This window comes from Girardinichthys multiradiatus, chromosome 9 (assembly GCF_021462225.1).
Source record: "Girardinichthys multiradiatus isolate DD_20200921_A chromosome 9, DD_fGirMul_XY1, whole genome shotgun sequence".
NCBI classification, from domain to species: Eukaryota; Metazoa; Chordata; class Actinopteri; order Cyprinodontiformes; family Goodeidae; genus Girardinichthys; species Girardinichthys multiradiatus.
In genome coordinates, this window is record NC_061802.1 from 16,695,854 (window position 1) to 16,719,593 (window position 23,740).

The 23,740-nt window shown below is 37.9% G+C and overlaps 1 protein-coding gene across 1 annotated transcript in view; it reads left to right on the forward strand.

Annotated features, from left to right (window-relative positions):
* LOC124874521 (adenylate cyclase type 1-like) overlaps positions 1 to 23,740 on the forward strand; it is a 66,888-nt gene that overhangs the window by 15,106 nt on the left and 28,042 nt on the right. The window contains exons 4-8 of the mRNA XM_047375913.1: positions 1,928 to 2,039; positions 11,244 to 11,371; positions 14,633 to 14,791; positions 16,826 to 16,967; positions 17,601 to 17,756. Of these exons, the coding sequence (XP_047231869.1) occupies positions 1,928 to 2,039; positions 11,244 to 11,371; positions 14,633 to 14,791; positions 16,826 to 16,967; positions 17,601 to 17,756 (697 nt within the window). The remainder of the gene's footprint in view (positions 1 to 1,927; positions 2,040 to 11,243; positions 11,372 to 14,632; positions 14,792 to 16,825; positions 16,968 to 17,600; positions 17,757 to 23,740) is intronic.

Genomic DNA, 23,740 nt, shown 5'->3' on the forward strand with positions numbered 1-23,740 from the left:
TTCTCGATGTGGAGGAGCAGCGGCTCCACTCCGAGCCCCTCCCAGATGGCCGAGCTCCTCACCCTATCTCTAAGGGAGTGCGAGGAGACGCTGGGGAAACCGTATCTGATGGGAAAACGCGAATCGACGTAACACCTGTATCTATCCTTAGCAACGGTACCTGCTGGCCAATGAGATGAGCCGAAATATTCTGTCAGCTCATTGGTCACAGAGCATTATATGGCTGGTAATGAATTTACTGTAATGTTAAATATAAAGCACCCCATCATTTATTAATTCTATTGACATTTTAGTGAAGATTTTTGATCCACCTAATAATACGGGACTACGTGCGTCCCGTTTCAGCTAAATACGGGACGCGTACTTTTTATTCTAAATACGGGACGATTCCGTTTTTCAAGGGACGGTTGGCAACTCTAATATGACACTCTCGGATCTAGTTTAAGAGTTATGTCTGTTTGCCAGCAAAGAAACATTAGCGCGCTGTGCCTTCCTTGTCACGGTCGTCACCGTCATGGAAGAGAGCGACTTGTGGTAGAAGTGGGGGTTTTATACGGGCAGTGGCATCATGGGAAGCCCGCTGTTACAGTTTGCTTGGCTGTGCCGGAAGTAGGTTAAATGCACTTTATTTTGAAAGTTCCAGAAAGGTTTGTACCGGATTTTAATGTTGCAATCCATGGCCGTGGGTCCCAACAAAAAGAAACCCTTTCTCATTTGTATATTTTTAGCAGGTAGCAGTGACATTTGGGGTTAAGTCAACTGATACTGGGAACGGTGCCTAAATTCACTTATTTTGACGCAAACTCCAGTTCCATCTGAAGAAAAGTGATCTCACAGCATGATGCTGCCTCCACTTTGTTACTGTGGAAATGGTGTTCTTTTGTTTTTGTGACAAAGATCCCTTTTACAATTGTATTGCAAAAAATCCAGTTTGGTTTAATCAGGCGATAATGCACTCTTCAACAAGGTCTGGGGAGATTTTTGCCAGATCATGTTTTCTTTTGAAGAAAGAGCTTCTGTCTTAAACACTACTGTGTAGTCCAGATATGTGGAGAATACAGTACATTGCCACATGCACAACATAACCAGAACTTGTTTGAAATTATTTTGTGTAAAGCACAAGACTAATATTAAAAAATGCTTACTGTTTCTAATAAGTTACTTCATAAAAATATACACAGTAGCCTTTTTTGGGGGAAAACATTCGTTGAAATGTGGTTATCTGCATTTATGCTATTAAAACCAGTGTTAGAAAAGGTACCAGGGTTTTGAATTTCACTTCACAACCTAAAAAATCTGTTCCACTTATGAACAAAGAACACAAAGGAAATATGAAATGAACCTGGCACAGAGCTGAGCCAGCATGACAACTTTACAGGAATGATGTTAAGTACTTTTCTGTGTTTACTCTTTATGATGTGTCTCAAAACTTGAGAGTCAATTATCATGATTAAGCTAAATCCTTCTCAAGCTCTGTTGCATGCTCCGCTGAGAGCAGTGAGTTTCCGCTGAGTCAATAAGATCCATAACACCTTGTTTTGCTGCCATCTGGGCTGCCTCTGAGCAAATGAATGAGAGGCTAAGTGGTTTTCAACACCTTCCTCATGCACTACTTTGCCAGCAGCAGGCACTTCAGCTCCATAATTGTTTTACTGGCTGGACTATAAGAGACACCTTCACTTCAGGGATTGCATTATAGTACTTGCTGTTTACTTCATTGCTGATCACTGTTAGCCAATTACTCTTCCTTCAGAGTGATCTCTGTGTTTAGCTCCAAGGAGGGGAAAACACAGCACCATAACACAGTCCACTAACTGCATCTGTTTGGTCATTTTTTTGTAATAAAATAGCAGGTACATTAATTAGGTTGAAACAACAGGAGAGAAACAATCAGCAGATTAAAATGGCTTCTTGTTTTTCCCTTCAGCATCCTGTTTGCAGACATTGTGGGATTCACCAGCTTGGCTTCTCAGTGCACTGCTCAGGAACTGGTCAAGCTGCTCAATGAACTCTTTGGGAAGTTTGATGAACTGGCAACGGTAAGTGTTCTTAATTATTCTACACACAAACTGTTTGACTTCAAATAACAATGATAACATCAAGAAATTGACGCAAGAGATGGAACAGATGGAATTACTGTATAAGTGTCCTGACCAAGTTTTCGCCTACCTGATACTAGGCATTCACAGACATTAAGTCAAAATCCGATACTACATAAGTAGGTCATAAGGCATTAAGAGTGATGTGATATGAAGTAAATTTAAGTTTTCATACTTTTTGAATTTTTGCAATTTTGCCATGTTACAACCTCAAACATAGTGTTTTAAAATGAGATTTTGATAGACCAGCATCTGTTAGTATTTGTAACTTAGGTGCAAAAAACAACAACAACTGTTTTCAACTACTTTTGCAAACTTTTCATACAGCCAAGTGTATCACAAAAATACTTTACAGAGGTTAAAAACAGAAGGACAGATGCAAAACCACTTGAGACACACACATTAAAATGCTCAAACTAAGGAAAAACAGAGGTACAACAAATAATAATACTGACAAGATAATAAAGAATTGAAAAAGAAAGCTAAATCATTCAATCATAGTAGTGGTGGTTTATTGAAAACTGTGAAAAAGCAATATTCTCAAAAACATAGTACTTGCCAAGATTATAAATAACTTAAACTGCAGTAATTATTATTTATTATTTCATCAAAAGACACAACAATATACAATATATAATAATATAGCTGTATGACATCAGTGTAGCTATGGAAAATTAATGCCATGTCCTTTGATGACACCATTTTACAGCGGCATATTAAAAAAAACAAAAAAAACACTGGAACCTAAAATTGAGCCTTGTGGAACACCCAGGTTTAGAACATAACATTCACTTGAACAATTTCAGATATTTACAAATAATTGTCTATTGCTAAGATGTGAGCTGACAATTCCAGGACGTCCAGTGTGTCTGAGTTTGTTTAGTAGAGTAGCGTGGTCAACAGTATCAAAAGAAGCACTAAGGTCTAATTATAACAGGTTTGTTCTAGTCTGTATTGTATCTGAGATAATTTAAAACCTTTAGTAGTGCAGATCCTGCGCTATGATTAGATCCAAACCCAGACTGGTAATTAACTGGAATGCTGTTAGAGTTTAAATGTCATCTGAAGAGTTCATAATTTTATTATTTGTTTCCAAAGACATACCTGACTTGACACATACAGCTACAGTTTTATATTAAGTCCCGTCTTGCTCTTGCAGATGATGCTTTCATGTGAAGTAATTCACTGAACTGTTAGGTGTGTGTACTCTCCACCTTTTGATATTACAGTGCTGTTCCAGGTACAGAGTGTTTGGAAGAAAAATGTGGTCTTCTGCTTCATGAATAGTTTGGCTTGAACATCATAAAATCAACTGGGATATCTGAGCTAAGAACCAATGTATTTGAGATGGGTGATATGACATGCCCACAGACATAGAAGCAGCTAGTGAGTTTGTGTTTCATTGAGCTGTTCATCTCCAAGAAACTGAATGTATTATTGAGTCCTGGAATTCAGTTATTATACCAAGTCCTATATGTATCGATCCAATTTGTGAAAGTAAGGCTGGAGAGGCTTGACTGACACTAAGGAGGAGGAAGAAGAAGGTCAAAAAGTGGAGAAGAGTAGGCTGATTTTTAAACAGAGATGAGGGCTGAGGAGGCGGATTGTTTAAGTGTGAGTCTGTGAACGTGTATGTGTGTGATAAGGCACAACTGAGACCACTGTTAATGTGCACGGTGGCACGCACTGTGCACTAGTAAGCCTATGTAGCGTTGTTCTCAAGGAAAGAAGATTAGGTCAGAGATAGGTTATCTGCCGGCAGACCACTATAGAGCCACACACAAGCACACACATTCCTGTTTCGGTCAACTCAGAGGACATTAATCGACTTAAGTATATGAAAACTTCACAACACCTTCTCAACTGGTAGCATCCATCCACATATTTTCTAAAGAGGCTTTGTCTTGGTTGTAGCCACAGGCTGGAATCTATCCTTGCTGTAATACGGCAGGAAGCGCATTACTCTCCAGACAGGTTGCCACTCTATTACAGGTTACTACTATCCTAAAGCAAGTCTTGACACTATTCCTTTTTGAAATGATACGAAAGGTGTTGGTTTGCTTTTGTTGTTATAAAAGGAAGTAATTTAGTTTAGTAGCAGTTTAATGTAGTAGTATCAGTAGTAGTTTAGTGCAGATAGGAAGCTCCAAAGAAGATGCTAACTTTAGCGTCGATACTGACTACTGGTTAGCCAGTCACAGTATTTTTACAGTTCTTACAGATTGTTTGTATGTTGGCTGTCATTGCCAGTTTTTTTTTTACCAAGTACTTAAAATGGTACTAGATAAACAATTTTAACAAGGTGGAGGCAACTTAAGAAACACTTCAATTCTTCCTTCAAAATAAGAGTCTCAAACATAGATGCAATAGAGTTTCGAATTTAAAGCACTTACATTACATATCAATATAACAGCTTAAATTCACATGCAAACAGCAATTAGTAGAAAAAGGTTTTGAGATACTTTATTATGACAATTAATATCCTCATGTTTATTATCACCTTCATGTATCTTCCATCTGTGAACGGTTTCCGCCTCCTTACGATCTCATGGAAACTAGCAGCTGTAGTTGTGTTTGGAGAGTTGATTCAATTCTTGAAAGTATGTTTGCTCTTTCCAAAGTAGTTCGGAAATAGCTCTCTTTCGCTCATCTTCAGTTGGGTACTTTTGCCGTACTATTGGGTACTAATGCCGAGTGCGTGTTTTGAAAATGTCCTTTAACGTTCAATTTTTTTATTGTTTGCTAATTTCTCACCACATATGAAGCACATAGGTAAGCCAGCTTTTTTGGCAGTTAGGGAAAAGGAACCCTAACCCACAAAAAGAAGGCTGGAGAGCTGCGGGTTGCCGACCCCTGACTTAGCCCAACAATTAGCAAATCCCAGTGGATTTTAGACTTCCAACTGGAAAAGGGTTGGACATTAATACAGTAATAAGGTATGCAGAGGTATCCCAAAATTACAATGGTGTTGCTTTAAATACCCTTATTAAAAATGTTGTGGTCAGATTTGTTTAATCTGTTACAAGAATTTGTAACAAGAACGTACCCCCTGTGATCACTCTTCATCTACTGTCATTCCTCCTGTGCAGCAGGATTATTTCTGTAAAAGCAGACCCTTCTTTTTAAGAGTGTAATCGCAGTGAGTGTAATTCATAGATGTAAACAGGTCGTCTGGTATGTTGTAGCTACAACCTGCTTGCTTCGTTATAGTGCACAGCTATGCTAAAATGTATTTTACCACCTCAACCTTAGTCAAATCTATATAGCCTGATCAATGACATGTTACTGCTTTAAACCCGAACATAATTTTCACAGTCAGACCATTGGAGAGTCTCTGGAAGGAAATAGCACAAACTAAACACAGGAAAAAAATAGTTTACAAGGCATATGGCTGATGCAGAAGGTTACACAAGAAAAAAAGAAAAACAAACTCTACGGGTATGAAATTCAACATCGGCTTCTTTCTATGGGTGCTCCATGCTCATCTTGTCATGAGCAGTAAAGTTAGCAACGTGTTGAACAGGAGGACTTTTCTTCTGCTACTACTTATTAAACGGGCTAAAAGTCGTGCACCAGAAGTGGCATTAAAAATAAATAAAAAGCCACCTCTGTTTATAATGATGGCAGAACTGGCTTGAGAAATTACCTATGCTCGAGAATTAAATCACAGCTTTATACTGAGAAATATATGTTAACTAAAACAAAGCCTTAAGCTACCCTACTTTCCAACCCTAGGGCTTTCTACCAATTTCATTTCTATCATTTAATTTTTATTTCATTGTAACTCTGGTTCCTCTTTATTAAATCTATAAATACATTGCTTGTTTTCTTTTTCCCTCACTTTCCCCACACCCCTCATTGTGCCACATGGGTGACCTCTTCTGCCACAACACCAGAACATCTCATCGGACAGTTTACTCTTGTTTTATAATACGCATGCACATGCACAAAGTCACATGATCAGTAGGATAATCCCCATTGAGTTAATTCTCTTTTGCTGCAATCAGTCACGGATTAATGTAGGAAAATTGACTGAGGGGCCAAAAAGAGCAAGATATAAGGTGATATGTGATTCACTATCACTGCTCTAATGCTTTGCAAACTCATTTTATGGACGTCTTGTGATGAGGATACATTGCAACCATGTGTGCAGCAGCTGCATTCTAATTGAGATGTATACTCTGTCACGTTAACCAGAGAGACATTTGCTTTGAAACCAGCTCTGTTACAACTGCTGAGCCTGAGTGTTGTATGTTACACAACACATTTATTCCCCTAGGGCTTAAACTAAACTTAACCATCACTGATACAAACCTAAACAAAACCGTCAACCAGGTGACAGGTGAGGACAGGCGTACATCAGCCCAGCCTCTACATCAGCTGGTTTAAACTCTCAGATTTTACCCTGAAAGCAAACAATGATGCTGTTCTCCTGAGACATATTTTTCTGTCAGTTGACAATTTTTCTCTCATTTCTTCTCACAAAGATGCATAAATATGCACACACAAACACAGATTTCTGTTCCTTGGGCAGGGATAATCATCCACGTTCTGAATTCTCATATCCTCCCACGCCAGTATCTTTCTGCTCCCATGAGCAGAAAACCAGAAGACCCCATCTTCTCTCTTCTCATCTCTGCCTCTCACCCTGTAGTTGTCATGAATCCTCCCTATATCTTTGCATGTGGGTGTTTGTATGCACGTATGTGTTTGTCACTCATATGCTGCCTGCAGGGGAAGCTTTGCGGGTTTGCCATCATTATGTCTGATAACTGAGTGAAACAGTTACCAAAAGGAAACACTGTGCATGAAACCAAATTGAAGTACAGTGTAGTACAGGGTGTTCACATGTAAGGATGCAGGTGTTTGTGTTTTCTTGACTGGTAATGTGCTGCTAAGGTGTGAGATTTTTTTTTTGCGTGTGTTCCGACTTCAACAGCTCTGCACAATGTGCACTGTGACAAATAGAAGGATCTGTCTGGGGAACGTGTGGGCGGGATTCTACTTCAAGAGCATGTCGTAGCAATTAGAGTTGGTCCCAACAACAAACGCACAAATGGTTTCACAAGCAACATTTCTGATGTACATGATCAGGGACGCAGCTGCAGCTCGCAGACTGTGTAAGTCATGTGTCAGGTGGCTAGAATTAATGTTGAAGATTTATCTGACCAATGAAGAAACAGTCACAATTTGTTTAAAGTTTCCTTAAGAAGTTTTCATTAAATTCAACTGAACTTTGTCAGTTTCCAAGTGAAACAATTTTGAAACATCAAGTATTGATGTGAATCAAATTTTTAGGAATTAGTTGGGATGAAACAGGATTTTTTTATACAAACTTTTCCTGATAGTTCTCTTTTAGAGTATTGGCTACCAAAACTGGGAATGGAACCCGACCTGTGGTAGCAAATTGACAAATGTGGGGTATTGCGATACTCTTTAGAATTTAAAATGGTGCAGCAATGCAGGCTGCAAACGTTAGATGATATTTTTTTTAAAAACAGTATGAAAAAAGCTATATATTGGCTGCTGATGCAGTTTGTGTTGTGATCATGCTTTTGTTTAATTGATTTTGTGGTAATGCTGGAATACTCAACTGATAATCAGAATCACTTATAATGTTTTGTGAGTCAGAAACTGAAAGGTTGGGGACCTCTCAAATATTTAGTTGCAGTTAGTGTAGCTTTGTTTGGCTAAATTAGCATCAAAGTAACCACTACTTGTAAAATGTTTTTATGGCACCCATTTGTCAAGTGGGAAAAAAGCAGACAGAAATGAAGAAAAGAAAGAAAATATTATCATTTACTGTTACTAGCTAGTGATGGTGAAATTACCATCCCTGATTTGCAGATTGCGGTTCACAGATTAAAATCTCAAATATGTTTCAAACCAGGAATCTGGAATTTGGTTGATCTTCTGTAGTGCAAAAATCTGAAACACTTCAAGTAATCAATCTAAACTAGACACTTAAATAGTGAACAGAGATTTATTATCACACTATTTGGGATCTGGGAAAACTTTTTAAACTTTGTTAAAACAAAAATACGTCCTATTTCTCTGCTTTTTGTAGCATCAACACCATCTTTGAGTCCTGCTTGACAACTAGAGTACTTAAAGTGACTAATTTATTTTGCTAGAATTACAGATCCCTTAAAATGCAATTTGTGATTCTTCAAACTTTTACTCAAAATTTGAAAATAAAATATTTGAGATTCTTAATTTTATTAATAGGACTTATAAAAGTCCAAAAGCAATGCCTTTAAAAAAAATCTAGAAACCCATCCTTGATAATTGTGTTGTTAACATTTCTGCTCCAATCCGCCCTGAGTACCTCAAGTCTCTGGATGTTGTGGGGCTGTCATGGTTGACACCCCCCTTCAACATTGCGTGGCGGTCGGGGACAGTGCCTCTGGACTGGGAGACTGGGGTGGAGGTCCCCCTTCATAAGAAGGGTGACCAGAGGGTGTGTTCCAACTACAGGGGGATCACACTCCTCAGCCTCCCTGGTAAGGCCTACGCCAGGGTATTGGAGAGGAGAGTCCGGCCGATAGTCGAACCTCGGTTTCAGGAGGAGCAGTGTGGTTTTCGTCCTGGCCGTGGAACTTTGGACCAGCTCTATACCCTCTACAGGGTACTTGAGGGTTCATGGGAGTTTGCCCAACTGGTCCACATGTTTTTTGTGGACCTGGAGGAAGCATTCGACTGTGTCCCTTGTGGTGCCCTGTGGAGGGTGCTCCAGGAGTATGGAATAGGGGGCCCTTTATTAGGGGCCATCCAGTCTCTGTACAAGCGGAGCAGGAGTTTGGTCCGCATTGCTGTCACTAAGTTGGGCCTGTTCCCGGTGCATGTTGGATTCCGGCAGGGCTGCCCTTTGTCACCGGTCCTGTTCAAAACTTTTATGGACAGGATTTCTAGGTGGAGCCAAGGGCTGGAGTGGGTCTGGTTTGGGGACCAGTGTCTCTTCTTTTTGTAGATGACGTGGTCCTGCTGGCCCCCTCTAGCCAAGACTTACAGCATGTGCTGGGGTGGTTTGCAGCCGAGTGTGAAGTGGCTGGGATGAAGATCAGCTCCTCCAAGTCCAAGGCCATGTTACTCGACTGGAAAAGGGTGGCTTGTCCTCTTCAGGCAGGTTGGAGGGGAGTTCCTGCCTCAAGTGGAGGAGTTTAAGTATCTCGGGGTCTTGTTCACAAGTGAGGAAAGAATGGAGCGAAAGATCGACAGACAGATCAGTGTGGCTGCTGCAGTAATGGGGACGCTGTGCCGGTCCGTTGTGGTGAAGAGAGAGCTGAGCCGAAAAGCAAAGCTCTCGATTTACCGGTCGGTCTACGTTCCTACCCTCACCTATGGTCATGAACTTTGGGTCATGACCGAAAGAACGAGATCCTGGATACAAGCGACTGAAATGAGCTTCCTTTGTGGTGTGGCCGGGCTCTCCCTTAGAGATAGGGTGAGGAGCTCGGCCATCCGGGAGGAACTCAGAGTAGAGCTGCTGCTCCTCCAAATCGAGAGGAGCCTTTTGAGGTAGCCCGGGCATCTATACCGGATGCCACCTGGATGCTTTCCTTGGGAGGTGTTCCAGGCACGTCCCACCGGGAGGAGGCCCAGGGGACGGCCCAGGACACGCTCGAGGGACTATGTCTCTCGGCTGGCCTGGGAACGCCTTGGACTCCACCCGCAGGAGCTGGAGGAGGTGTCTGGGGAGTGGGACATCTGGGTGTCTCTGCTGAGTCTGCTGCCCCTGCGACCCGGTCCCGGATAAAGCGGAACATGACGAGTACGAGTACATTTCTGCTACAATGAGAAAAGCAGCTGTATGAAACAGTTTATTTTCTCTCTTCTTTTAGCCCCAGTTGTAATACATCCAACATAATTTACTTCTTATATTAAAATGATCTGATCATTTTGAATTTTTTGTTGATATCAGTTTGTTTCATGTGCTATAAGTGTTCATTTATTGATTAAAGAAAAGGAACAAAAAAGATTGAAAAATCTCATCTACTTGTCGTGAAACAAGAACTATAATCTATTGACTCATCCTGTGACCTGAGTGTAATGTTACTCCTTTAATAAACTGGAATTTAATTGAACTTAAAAATCGTCAACCAAATGAAAACAATGTACCGAGCTACCAATGAGCACCGGATATCAACACTGAATCAGAATAAATTTCACTGCTATTCTTAGATGGAAATACACCGGTCCATAGTGCAGGCTTTCTGTGCTGCTGATTTAACCAATGTTTTCATCCAGGTTTAGAACTTATTAAGACCAAGCAATTAAGTCCCTATAGTCTCCCTTATGAATCCCATTCAAACATATAAAAATCTGTTAGAAGTCCAAAAATCTTTTGGATGATTTACAAACCAAGTTCTATAAATTATTCAGAAACACCAGAAAGCCTGAACTGCAGCTTAAACACAGCTGATTTGTGATTTGAGTGTCAGCTATTTTCAACTTGTATTTAATTGTCATATTTCAGTTACAATGTCGTTTAGTTAAAACATTAAGTTTGTTCACACAAATGTAATAATAAACATGCAGATATAATCATATGATTGTTTGAAGAAACAGCATCTAATTTAATTTACGTTTCATGGAAACAGTAAGCCATATGGGCTTTGATGACAAGATGCCTCCTCAGAATAATATGAGATTAATTAATATTTTTGAAAGAAAATTTAAGTTCAGCACCAATCATTATTTCAGCAGAAGTGTCAATAACCATACTAAACAGATGGCTTTAGTGACGCAGTAATGAGGCTGTGCTGGGAATATGTCTCTGGGACGTTTTGACAAACAGAGATTAAATTGTATCTTAACAGTAATTTAATCATATGTAACCACAACTGACACTCACAGTTATTCATGGACTTTTAGTGCAGTTGTGCCGTACGATCTGTATAACTTGGTAACTTGCTGTATAAAGAGGTGATGTATGCAATTCAGAGTTTGTGAATTCAATCCCAGATTTGCTCACTGACAGCATTTTAATTTTAAAGAATAAGCTATTCAATGATTATAAAACCACTTAAACTTAAAGAATGAACTAATAGATACTTACAAATTTGACTAAATTGTTCTTTCCAAACAGGTGGATTAAATACCTGTTTAAAATATTCACCTGTACTTTTCTTTATGTGTTTGCAGGAGAATCACTGCAGACGCATAAAAATTTTAGGGGACTGTTACTATTGTGTGTCGGGACTAACGCAACCCAAGGCAGACCATGCTCACTGCTGTGTGGAGATGGGATTGGATATGATTGATACGATTGCGTAAGTAATGCACACCTACAGTGAAAACAAACACATCCCCCACAGGCCTGCATGGCGGCGCAGAGGGCATAATTTTAGGGAAAATTATGAATTCAACAAAAGTAAAACCATATGTTGTACTTTTGACTTTGAATTTTATTTCTAAAAGATATATGGTTTAAATTAAGTTCAATTTCTCATATGAGAAATTTTCTGAGAAATCCAACTAAATTCACTGAGATTTCTGGAAAAAACAAGACAAGATTTTATTGTACATAATCTCAGAGAGGAGCTAATTTGTACAAGTGTTTGGCTAGCATCTGAAACTGAAATATGTCGAAGCTATGGTTTTAGTATGAGCATATGTGTAAACCCTTATTGTTTTAGAAAAACATGAAGTTTGCAATTAGCTAGTTTTAGCAAGAAATGGACTCGTACTGGTTCCAGTGGTAAAGCAATCTATTTACTGGATCAGAGTAAGGATCTACTTTTGTCAGCAGCTGTACATAGAATAAAAAGAAAATTTAAAATAACATGAAAGTGTCATAATGTGGTTTGCGGGCGAACCAAAGTGCAGACAAGAGCTGGGCAGCAACATGTTGTAAAAGGTTTTCAGCTTTATTTCCAGAGGTTTTCAAAGAAACCAAACAAGGCACTGCAGAGACAATCAAAAGTCCAAATCCAAAAAACTTACAAGATAGGTTCTGCAAGTACATGGAAAAACTCAGCACAAATACGTGGGTTGAGAACGGGGTATGACAAACACAAGGAACTAGCAACGAAAAAAGACAGAAAACCAACTTATATACTGTGAGATAAAAAAGGCAGATAATCAACGGAACAGGGAACAGGTACAACAAGGAGGCAGGGAAGCAGAAGGAACAGGTGAAACAAATACAAAGGTTAATAAACAATAAACAGAAACACAGACCAAGCAAACCTATAGACAAAGATAAATAATCAAATGGGGAATAAGAAAACTACAATAATCATGACTAAAGTAAACAGAGAAACTAGAGGGAACATAGGAACAACAATAACAACCTAAGAACAAACAAAGAACCCATAAAGAAAATCTGAATACAAAAGTAAACAAACCTAACCACACTGACTGTATTAACTGGAAAGGAAACAAAAAAATAAACTAGTAAACAAGAAGAGTGCAAAGGAACAAATAATAACACAATTAAACACAAAGACACTAAAGAGAAATAAAACTAGAGAATCCAGGGAAGACCAATAACTATAATAATAATAATAATAATAATAATAATAAACCATACAAAGTAATAAGAAAACAACCTTAAAAGAACTTAAGAAGTAAACACTAGGAGGCAGAAGAGGGAGACAAGAAAACATGATACAAAAAGGTAAACAAACACAAAGCCACAAACAGAGTCCAAAAATGTCACTCTGGGACAGAAAGAAATAATTAAAAAGCTTGAGTTAGATTTGCTGTTAGCCTGTTTAGTTTCATAAAAATAAAAACAATGAGCTGTTAAATTACAAAACTTGTAAAACAAGGAACACTCCCTGCTAAGTTTATGGTTTTATTCTATTAACAATTTGGTGTTATTATTATTTAAATGTGACTTCAAGTTTACAAAAATACCCTCAAAATATTATTCTAACTGGAAGAATTTGTCAAAAACATGAATACATGCAAAATATGTAAAATCCTAGTTCTTTTCTCATAACTGTTGTACCTTCTGCTCTTTGCTTTATTCCTGCTAATCACATAACTAATGCACACTGCAAAACTGTGTTCTTAGGATTAAAGCGTTAAAGTGACAAATGTGGGGTTTTCATGTAGCATAAAGATTTGCTATTTAACTTAGCAATCCAGGGATTTCTTTTTCCTCAACCATCATACGCAGCTGACTGACAACGCAAGCCCAGCGAATGACAAGGGAGTGTGTGACTTTATGTGGTAAATTATCTTAAAGATTTCTGGATTTAGTCTTTGTGATTGTTTAAAAAAAGACTGAAACTACAGAAATGCCATAAAGAACACCTCAAAGAAATAAAACAAATGAAATAGACACCAGTCCACCTTCTCTCTCAACCATGTTGACACAAATGAATGGCACCTTTGCCTCGTTTTCTCATATGCACACTCACCTGACATCTTTGTTCCCTGCTGAGTGGATGAATGCTGCTGCAGCAATGCTTTATCTCATAGGGCAGGTTTCTGCTGTGCATACCCATCTATTACAGTGTGCATGCACGTGCATGTGTGCATGCATGTGTACGTGAGCCATCCCTCCTTTAACATGGACGGCACTTTTTCTATCAAATTCCTTCTGTATAAACACACTCAATGCCACCAGTTGTCAAGCCTATGCTGCTTTCCAATTTATCTTTCGGTTCCACGTCACGTAAAAGTGACAGATCTCCAGCTGTCGATGAAGAGCCTTGTAAGGTTTACTGGTGATTTAGTTGGTAGGTGCTATATGGTAAAAGACTTGCAATGTTGAGACATTTAGGCAGTTCATCATTTTAAAAGTGATATATACACTAATGGTCAAACTGTGCACATATATTTATATTATATTGTAGATATGTTTATACTGTTTAATTTGTATTGTATTGCACCGACTACGCCAAAACAAATTCCTTGTATGTCCAAAAACGTACTTGGCAATAAAGCTTTTCTGATTCTGATTCTGATGTTTTAGAACACCTTTCTCATTTAATGGATTTCATTATGTTTATGATCATTTACATTGTACATGGCTTCTCACTGCAGGCATCAAAACTGTGAATGAACACATGAAATTATGTAGCAAGCAAAATGGTAAAAGAAATTTAAATATGTTTTATAGTTTAGATTCCTTAAAGTAGTGATGACAAAAATTATAACCTTAAGCCCCCCCCAACGAACCTCTGGGAAATTCTTTCAAGACTCTTCAGAAAACGATTTCAGGTGACCACTTCATGAAGCTCATGGAGAGAATGCCAAGAGAGCAAAGCAGTCATCAAAGCAAAGGGTGGCTATTATAGTATTTCATACTTTTTGTTTACTACATAATTCCATGTGTGTTTATTCATAGCTTTGTTGCCTTCCATGAGAATCTACAATTTAAATAGTCATGAAAATAAAGAGACCCATTAAGTGAAAAAGTGTTTCCACAGCGGTAGTGTGTGTGTGCATATACCTCTGATGCAAAACTGAGATGACTGAAATGTTTCAAGATGTTTGACTTTAATCTCATAACCCGCATAAGAAGAAATAAAAAAAATTGTAATGCATAATGTACAATATGTTTCATCTACCTATAGGTCAGTGGTGGAAGCAACCGAGGTGGATCTGAACATGCGAGTTGGACTGCATACAGGACGAGTTCTGTGTGGCGTGTTGGGGCTGAGGAAGTGGCAGTACGATGTGTGGTCAAACGATGTTACACTGGCAAATGTGATGGAGGCTGGTGGGCTACCTGGGTCAGTAGGGACTGTCAGAACCTGTCAGACTGAACCAAAACACAGCTAACAGAGAAAAGAAAAGAAAAAGCTGTGTTCAAAATGTTTAATTGGTCAATCACATGTTACGTTGCATTCCATATATAGAGGACTAAGTGATAAGTCAGCAATGAAAAAGATTATCCAGCTGGAGTTCCTAATTATGAAAACAAAAGGTTGTATGTGAATAACTAACTACACCCTTGCTGCTGCAACTCCATCTGAAAGGGAAAACAGCAGCCAGGTGATGCTAATCAAACACACTTGATTAAACGATCATCATCAGTGCAGCCAGCTCTAAAAAAAGCAAAGCTCACATAAATGAAAAATAATCCACAGCCTTATCACAGATTCTACTGGCTTAAGTTTGCTCTTCAAAAGTTCATGGCAGGGCAACTAAAAAGAAAACTGAACAAGTATGACTTATCAATAAGGGCAGAAGGAGAACCCACTTTTTCTCTAAAAAGAGTCTGGCAGCATGACACTGGTTTGGCTTGTGAATAAACTGCTCATTTATGCAGCAGCTGATCTCAGCTTCCAAACGTGCAGAGGATGTTATTTTTTTTTAAAAGGCTGATGCAACACATAGTTAACACATGCTGGTAAACGAATCAGCATCTTCTCAAAAACTCTGAGGTAAACTGATTTAAACATTATGAGAAACAGCATAACTAACAAGGGTGAGTGACATCTATTCAATAAGTTGTAGCTTTTGGAATATGGAGTTGTTTGAAAAAAAGCAGCAGAGAAATATGTTCAATTCAGACAGTGTAGCAAATCAATGAAGACAGAAGTGTGCAGAGCTGTAATAATAGAGAGGGTAAAGTTGATGAGCCGTACAATGAGAATATGGGAAGGAATTATTGAAGAAAGCATGGGAGGAGAAGTGTTCCTCAGTGGGCAGCAGCTGCTGAGAAAGAGCTCCACAACATGTGAGGTTTGCTTCGAAAGTGTTGATGGAGACAGTCATAAGATGTTGCACAGTGTCTGTGGATGTAGAGAAAGCATATAGTGACTTGCAAATTATTCATATCTCTTGAACAATTTCAAATTAGGACACGTTACAAAGACAAGTTTTAAAGATTTTTATTTGGGTTGTATAAGAGCTGTGTTGCTTTGCACATCTAGAAATTAGAAATCTAAAATATTTTACCCATTCCTTCCAAAGAAAATTTTGTTCAGTCAGATTAGATGTAGAATATCTGATCATAAAGTCTTCCACAGATTCTCAATTAGATTTCTGTCTGGACTTTCTCTTGGTCATTCTAACATGAATATTATTTCATTTAAACTATTCCATTCTAGCTTTGATTTTTGTTGACTTGATGCAAAATTAAATTTTCCCAGAAGACTTGCCATCTGCCCATACTGCCAAAGTGATAGGTTCAAAAGCTGGTTCAGTGACTATGGTGTTACTGTGCTTGATTGGCCAGCAAACTCGCCTGACCCTGAACCCCTTAGAGAATCTATTGAATTCAAAAGACGTGACAGACTGGTTTAAGGTGTGAGAGGGGTTACCTCTGGATCTTTGGAAATGAATCAAAGAGATCATTCCTGCCATATGAAATCCACTCATGTACATGCCAAAATAAATGAATAAATAGTGAAATTCTTTCTAAAGTCACCGTATGCATACTGTTCGGACAATTTCCCAATTTGCTGGATTTTTCTTAAAAAGCCAGCATCAACAGCCAGAAACAGGGCCAAGCACTGGTATTAGATTTCCATTTTCTAAAACCCATGCACAGTAACAGGCAGATTTGCATTTAAAACAGTAAAATGAGGTAATCTATTTGGCCCAGTTTGCTCCTGCTTCATGTAAAGTAATAAGATTTTACCTCTCCACATAAGATTAAATGAGTCATTAGGATGTAAATTTTCTTACTCTGAAGAGTTTTGAACAAACCAAGGGGCTATTAGCCCGATAAAAATAATGAAGAAGATAATGATTTATAACCTCAGCAACTTACTTTTAACACTAACTGCTTTCATCTTCTGCGACTCTCATGCTCTCAGTAAGGTGCACATCACAAGGACCACCCTGGAGTGTTTGAATGGAGACTATGAGGTGGAACCAGGGTTTGGCCATGAAAGGCACGCCTTCCTGCACAAGCACCACATCGAGACGTTCTTCATCGTACCTTCGCACCGACGTAAAGTACGGCACATCGCGTCTTTCGTGCTGTGTTTCTTCCACCACGAAACGATTTCAGAAGTGCCACAGCTGTCAGTGTCATATTGTAATAAATAATCCTCTGATGCAGAGGGAGAGACAGAGCATGTGCTAAGCTGGCGTACACATGGGTAGTAAAACTATCTCACATGGGTAGTAAAACTATCTCACACACACTGCACATGTGCACCATCAATGGGTGTGTGTGTGAGTGCGTATGTGTGTCATAGCATCATTATGACACACACTAAAGCATGAAATCCTCTGAAGTATCCACAAACATGCACAGACAAGTGAAAGCTCAATAAGTTGAGGTCTTATAGCCTCAGTTTGCTTCTGTTTTTATTGAATACAGCAATTTTATATTGTTGTTTGTGATTTTAAAATTGGTTCCCTGAGTCTTCTGAGCCATAAAAACAAGACCAAACACAGCTTTTTTTAAATAGGCCCAACTCTGCATAAGTATATCCAATCTTCATTTTGTTGAGATTTCAGGTGAATCGTTTGTTTGAATAAAAAAAGGCCCTTATTAGTACCTGACATCTTTGTAGTAAAAACAGGACAATTCTGCTCCAGTTTACTGTTGTTGCTAACACCACGTATTATCTCAACTTTCAGATTTTTCCTGGTATCATCCTGTCAGACATCAAACCAGCCAAGAGGATGAAGTTTAAGACGGTGTGCTACCTGCTGGTCCAGCTGATGCACTGTAGGAAAATGTTTAAGGCTGAGATCCCCTTCTCTAACGTCATGACCTGCGAGGACGATGACAAGGTCTGTGAAATGCTTAGATATACTTAGGTATGCTTAGCCTTGCAAAATGGTTATTGACGCTTTAATCTGCACACAGGATCAAACATTGTGATCTTGAAATGTATATTTATAGATGTTTTAGCAATATGCCTGTATGTAATGCAGTGCTGCAATACAACAGGTAGATGCCTTTTTCTCATTACTGTAGATGTAATTTGGGAAGATATTAATGGTGTTATCAAAACGCTTTCGCTGAACACACAAAAGGTCTTCTAAAAGACCCATATAATTTATTATTATATGATTTCTTTACATTTTTTGTATTACTAAATTATATTGACAATGACACTTTTAAATTGGAATGACTAAAATACAAAGAAATAAATTTCAGACTTTTCATTTACCAGTTCTTTATATTTAAAAAAAATCAAACTAATCTACAGTACAGTGTAGATCTGAGTGTATTTTTCCCTTTAAAGATTTTCTGGTGTTGCTTTTTTGTCATATTTAATTGTTTGCAATCATCTAACAACTTTTGATATCAGGTACATCCTCACCTCTTGTTAAATTAAATGTGATCTACCTATTTCTTTTTAATAAAATCAAGCTGATGTTCTTTGCTTTGGATTCATAGCAAACGTATACTCCAGATAGTGAGCAGTCTACCCAGCGACTGGAAAAAATTTAATTCATTATTTTCACCTCAAAAACATGGTTTTACAAACATACTTGTATCTGGCTACAGCTGCTGTTTTGAGACTCTTACTGTGAGTCTCTAATGAGAGTCATATTGCACTAATGAAGAAAACATGGTGGGGAAACCCTTACAGGAGTGGACAGCCTACCAAGATCACACCAATAGCGCATCAATGACTCGTCCAGGATGTCACAAAAGAACTAATAACTTAAGCACTCCCAACCTCATTTGCCTCAGTGTTCATGAATCAACAATAAGAGAAAAAAACTGCATCCATGACAGCGTTGTGAAGAACAAGAACACACATCTTCAGCCCAGAAAAAGGCAGCAGGTACTCAGCCATGATGTGAACAATGTTTTGAATAAACAGAAATTATTTCTGTAGCTTATTCCACTAAGTAAAATGTATTATGCAGATTTAACCCTCACAGGTTAATGTTTTAAAGCCTTTATTTCTATTAATTATGATAATTTTTCACTTACAGTTAAAGAAAGCACACAATTTTAGGTTAGAAAATTACATCACAACTGTATAAAAAAACATTCTCAATACAGAAATATGAGCTTTATGAAAACTATGTTTCTTAGAGGTTGGTATTTTAAAAAGGTGCCCAAGATTTTTGGGAAAATTATCTGCAGACCCATGCAACAAAAATGGACCTTTATGGCATGTGCATCTCATTAAATGTTGTGTTTTCATTAAGCTTGAAGAATTAAGAATTAAGTTTGATTTAAAAAAACTGGACTCTAACACAGTAGTAATTCAGTCACATGGCTTGTTCCTCTGTCGTTGCATCACAACGTCTGGTCATCAGAAATAGCCCACTAGCTATAATCTGTCTAGCTGCGTGAGCTCGGCCAGATTATTAGTACCTCCTGATTCTGATGATGTTGCATTATAGCTGCTGGTAATCACCCACAGCCTGGTATCATCTCCTCTAATAGCATTACACACATTGTTACATGATTTTCCAATCAGACAAAATCCAGGCATTGTGACACAGGAATTTAGTATAGAATTATAACACCGGAACATAATGAGCTAAAACAAAGTATCACTTTATTTGTGATGGGTTAAACATGTGTATTTATTTTGGCTTTTTTCCAGAGGGCTTTAAAGTCAAATTGAGTTGTTTTGCTTTCAAATGAAAAAACCTGGAAAAAGGGCTAAAATATGCAGTATTTTGTTAAATTTAAAATTACTGCATGTTTTAGATGTGTTGTGCTTCAACACACCTGAATTAGATAATTAAATTGGTGGGGTTTTGCAGGGGGCAGCTGATGACCTACTCTTTCAAATCTATTGTGTTCAAGAAGGGAAAACATTCAAAACATGCACGACATATTGGGACTCTACTTTCAGCAGCAGAGTCACATCTTCATCATGCCTTTCCTTAATTGTTTGCACCTTAAAACATTTTGGTCAATTGCAAGTTTCTTATCCTGTGTATTGTTTTGTTCTATTATTTTTTTTATATGTAGACTCAAAAGCACAGTTTAATTATTTAACAGTTTTATTATTTAACCTTTTTATATTTTTCCTTTCAAGGTTGCTTTAAGAACCAAAAAGAATCATCTTTTTCATGAAAACCAAGAACTATGGGATGATGTTTAGAAATATAGTAGTTGTGTAGTTATAATGAGGAGTCAAGCGTTTCTGAGTTAAAAGGACATATCACTAGTAAAGCAGTGTTTGTGATCAGGTAGTTTCCTTGCATGCGGAAAGTCAGTCAAAACAGCTGAAAATTCTTCATAGATCCGTTCGACAAAATGACCAGCAATTTATCGAGTTTGCATGAACCACTTTTGACTAGACTTTAGATGTTGGTCAAATACCCACACATTTGACTATAAAATGCTTTTTTATACAGAGGTGTTCATGGTTGACTATCTTGGTCCTGTTCGTGCAAAGTCCAAAAGTCCATATGATCAGACCTCAACCACTGTGCTTGGCAGTTGGTAATAGGTGTGTTTGATTACCTGCAAACATGGTGCTATGCATTATAGTGAATCATCTCTATTGTGGTCTCATGTGCCCCGAGGACATTATTCCTGAAATCCTTTGGTTCATTCAGATGCAACTTTGTAAAATGAAGTTGTGCTGTCATTTTCTCTGTAGAGAGAAAAGGTTTTCTCTTTCAAACCGTACTTATTCTCTGTTTTTCTATTTGTCCTGTCATGAACTTTGACATTTAACATGCGAACTGAGGCCTGAAGACTTTTATAATTTTTCTCACCATTTATTGGATATCCACGAGTAAATCTTCCTCACTGTAGACGGATTGACTTCAAATATAGTTTGCCAAAAAAGTTGGACAATCTTTTGACACATTTGTAACATTTGTAAGGGAAATCCATTTGTGGGTTAAGCAGCAGAGTTGAGTTTGTGGCCACAGTTCATGAAACATTTGCCAAATGCTCTCTGCCAATACCAGACAGCTTTGATTGAGGCTGTATGATGGTGTGGGGTGGAATATCCCTAACTGGAAAAAAATCCATCATTCGAATCATCAGAAGCCATCTCAATGCAGAGCGACATCACGATGAACGCTATCCTCCAAGATGACAATCTTGGACAATCTACAGATCGGACCACCTCCAGAATTGTTGAGTGGAAGGGACTGCCTGCCTGCAACACATGTTGGGTCAGATAGGGTAACCCTTTAATGCCGCAGTGCCCAACACAACCACCCTGGCTGATCTGCGATAAATGCTCTTTAAAGAATAGGAAGTTATCTCACAGCAGTTTCTGACAAAGTTGGTGACCAGCATGAGGAGAAAGTCCCAGGCTCTTGTGTTTGTGTACAGTTCCCCAACTCTCTACTGAGGCCCCTATTTGGTAAATTAATAAATTGTTATATTGCAAATATGTTTTTTCACACAACACCAAACAAGAGTCAATAGCAGAATAAGATGGGGTTGATGGTTTGGATTAGACATTGTCTTCTTGCCCTCAAAGAGAATGGAACCTTGTAAGGTGTGCACATTTTAAGCACAGACTGCTCTCAGTGTAATGGCCTTTTACGTCTCTTTTCTTCCTTATTCAGAAAGAAATTTATTCTCAGAAAGAGTACAACCAAATGGATTAAATGCAGGTGAGATAGTTACCCTGTTTCAAAAAACTGGTCCTCTACAAAGCGAGAGTCCTGAAGGACTTGTGGGGGAATGGCAAGGTAGAAATAGTGTTATCCAAACAAAATAAACAGTTTTTTTTATTTTTTTTGTAAAAAGCTGTTCCTGACTTTAGGGACAGTACCATCACTCAACTTTTGAAAATGGGCAGACCTTTAAATATCTTGGAAATTTTCTCAGTTGCCAGTTGAGATTCACTGAAAACACAAATTATTCTTTTAAGAAATGATCAACTTAATCTCCTCAGAAGGTTGAGCTGTTTGAGATTATTAAGCTTGTGTCTGCTACACACTGAAGTGTGATTTCACCTTGCTGCCTGGGTCGGTTACTAAAATTGTAAGCACAAGAACAAACTGAAGAGAATCATGTCAATGGCAAGAAAAATAGTGGGGAACTCCTCCTTAAAACTTGGACCTAGTTTTACATTGACAGCGATGAGGAAGAAAACTCAGATAACAGTACATGACTGCTCTCCTCCTCTCCTGTCAATTTGAGCTCCTTGAGTCCAGGAGACGCTACAGAGCCCCTCTGGCTAAAGGTTTGTTCAGAAAGTATTTTATCCTAAATAGTATTGGCATTCTTATTTCACCGAAGTAATCAGCTCACATTAAGAAAATTACCAGCTATACAACTTGACTTTATTCATATACTTTATGCCAATCTGTCTTGATTCTTGACCAGTTTTTTTTGCTTTTTCTTTATGTACTTGGTACTTTTAAATATTGTTCATTAGTCATGTAAGTTGTTGAGCAATTGTCCACTCTGGTGGACAGTAAAGATCTATTCTATTCTATTCTATTCTATTCTATTCTATTCTATTCTATTCTATTCTTTATGTAAAACATTAGAACAGAAAGAGGCAATGCATTATTTGTAGAATAACTACAATAAGGCAGAATGTGTCAAATAATAAAGCTTTCTTAACCAAACAGAATATGAGTTATAGACAGATTATTATTTTTTTTAATGTTTACTTACTTTACTTAAATTACTTCATTTTAGCTATTTTGAAGCAAATGTGGCATTAAACAGTTTGACTGATGGATTCATTTACCTTAATTTACCTTATTCTTGTCACATTCTGTGGTTTAGAGTGACCAACGTGCAGACTAGAGCTAGGCAGCTGCATGTTTAAAGGAGTCTTCTTCTTTATTCAAAGAATAATCCAAAACGAAACCAAAGCACTGCATGTACAAGATCTCCAAAGACTTACATGACTTGACTCTGTAGGAACATAGTAATATGAAGAACATAGTCGAGGGTAGTGAACGGGGATTTGAACGGAGATTCGAACGGTAGGAACCAGCGAAGAACAATAAAAACCAGAGAGCTTATATACAGAGGGGAGTGAGGTATGAACCAATGAGAAACAGAGGCAGGTAATCAGAGGAGAATGGAAAATAGGTGTGGACCTGGTAGTAGAGAACTGAGGGAATGTGAATAGTTGCTAAGGTGACAAGGCTAGAAACAAAACATGAGGGAAACTAGATAAGAACATAACCAAAGAACCTACAAAAACAAAAACTATAAATAACAAAGCTCAAGGAAACTAAGCAAAACTATGGACGAAGATAATAAACCAAAAGAGACATAAGAACCTAAAATAATCATTAACTATAGTAAACAGAGAAACTAGAGGGAATAGAAGAAATATCAAAACCTAATAATTAACAAAGAACCCATAAAGAAACTCTGACCAAAAATAAACAAAACCTAAACCACAAAAAGGGAACCAGGACGAGAAGGAACAGAGAAAATAAACTGGTAAACAAAGACAGCAGGTGAACAACTATTTAAACATAAATAAACACAGATATACTAAAAGGGAAACTAAACTAGAAACTACAAGAAAGACAAGAGAACTAGAATACAACAAATATAATAATAGTCATAAGAAAATCATAACAAATAATAGAAAATAAACTACTAAAATAACTTAGAGAAATTCCAAACTAATAGAAAACACAAGACCACAACAAAACCAAAGATGTCGCTTCACGACAATTCTTTGCTGCTAAAGATGGTTCTGGAGTAATTTGGTTGGCCATGTTAAAAAATCCCTACCTTTAAAAAAAAACTTTTGTTATATGCAAACCCTCAAGTCCCTTTCTGACAAACTCTAAACCTGTATCTTCTGCCTTCTGAGGTGAAGCCTGTCCATGCACAGACTGATGGT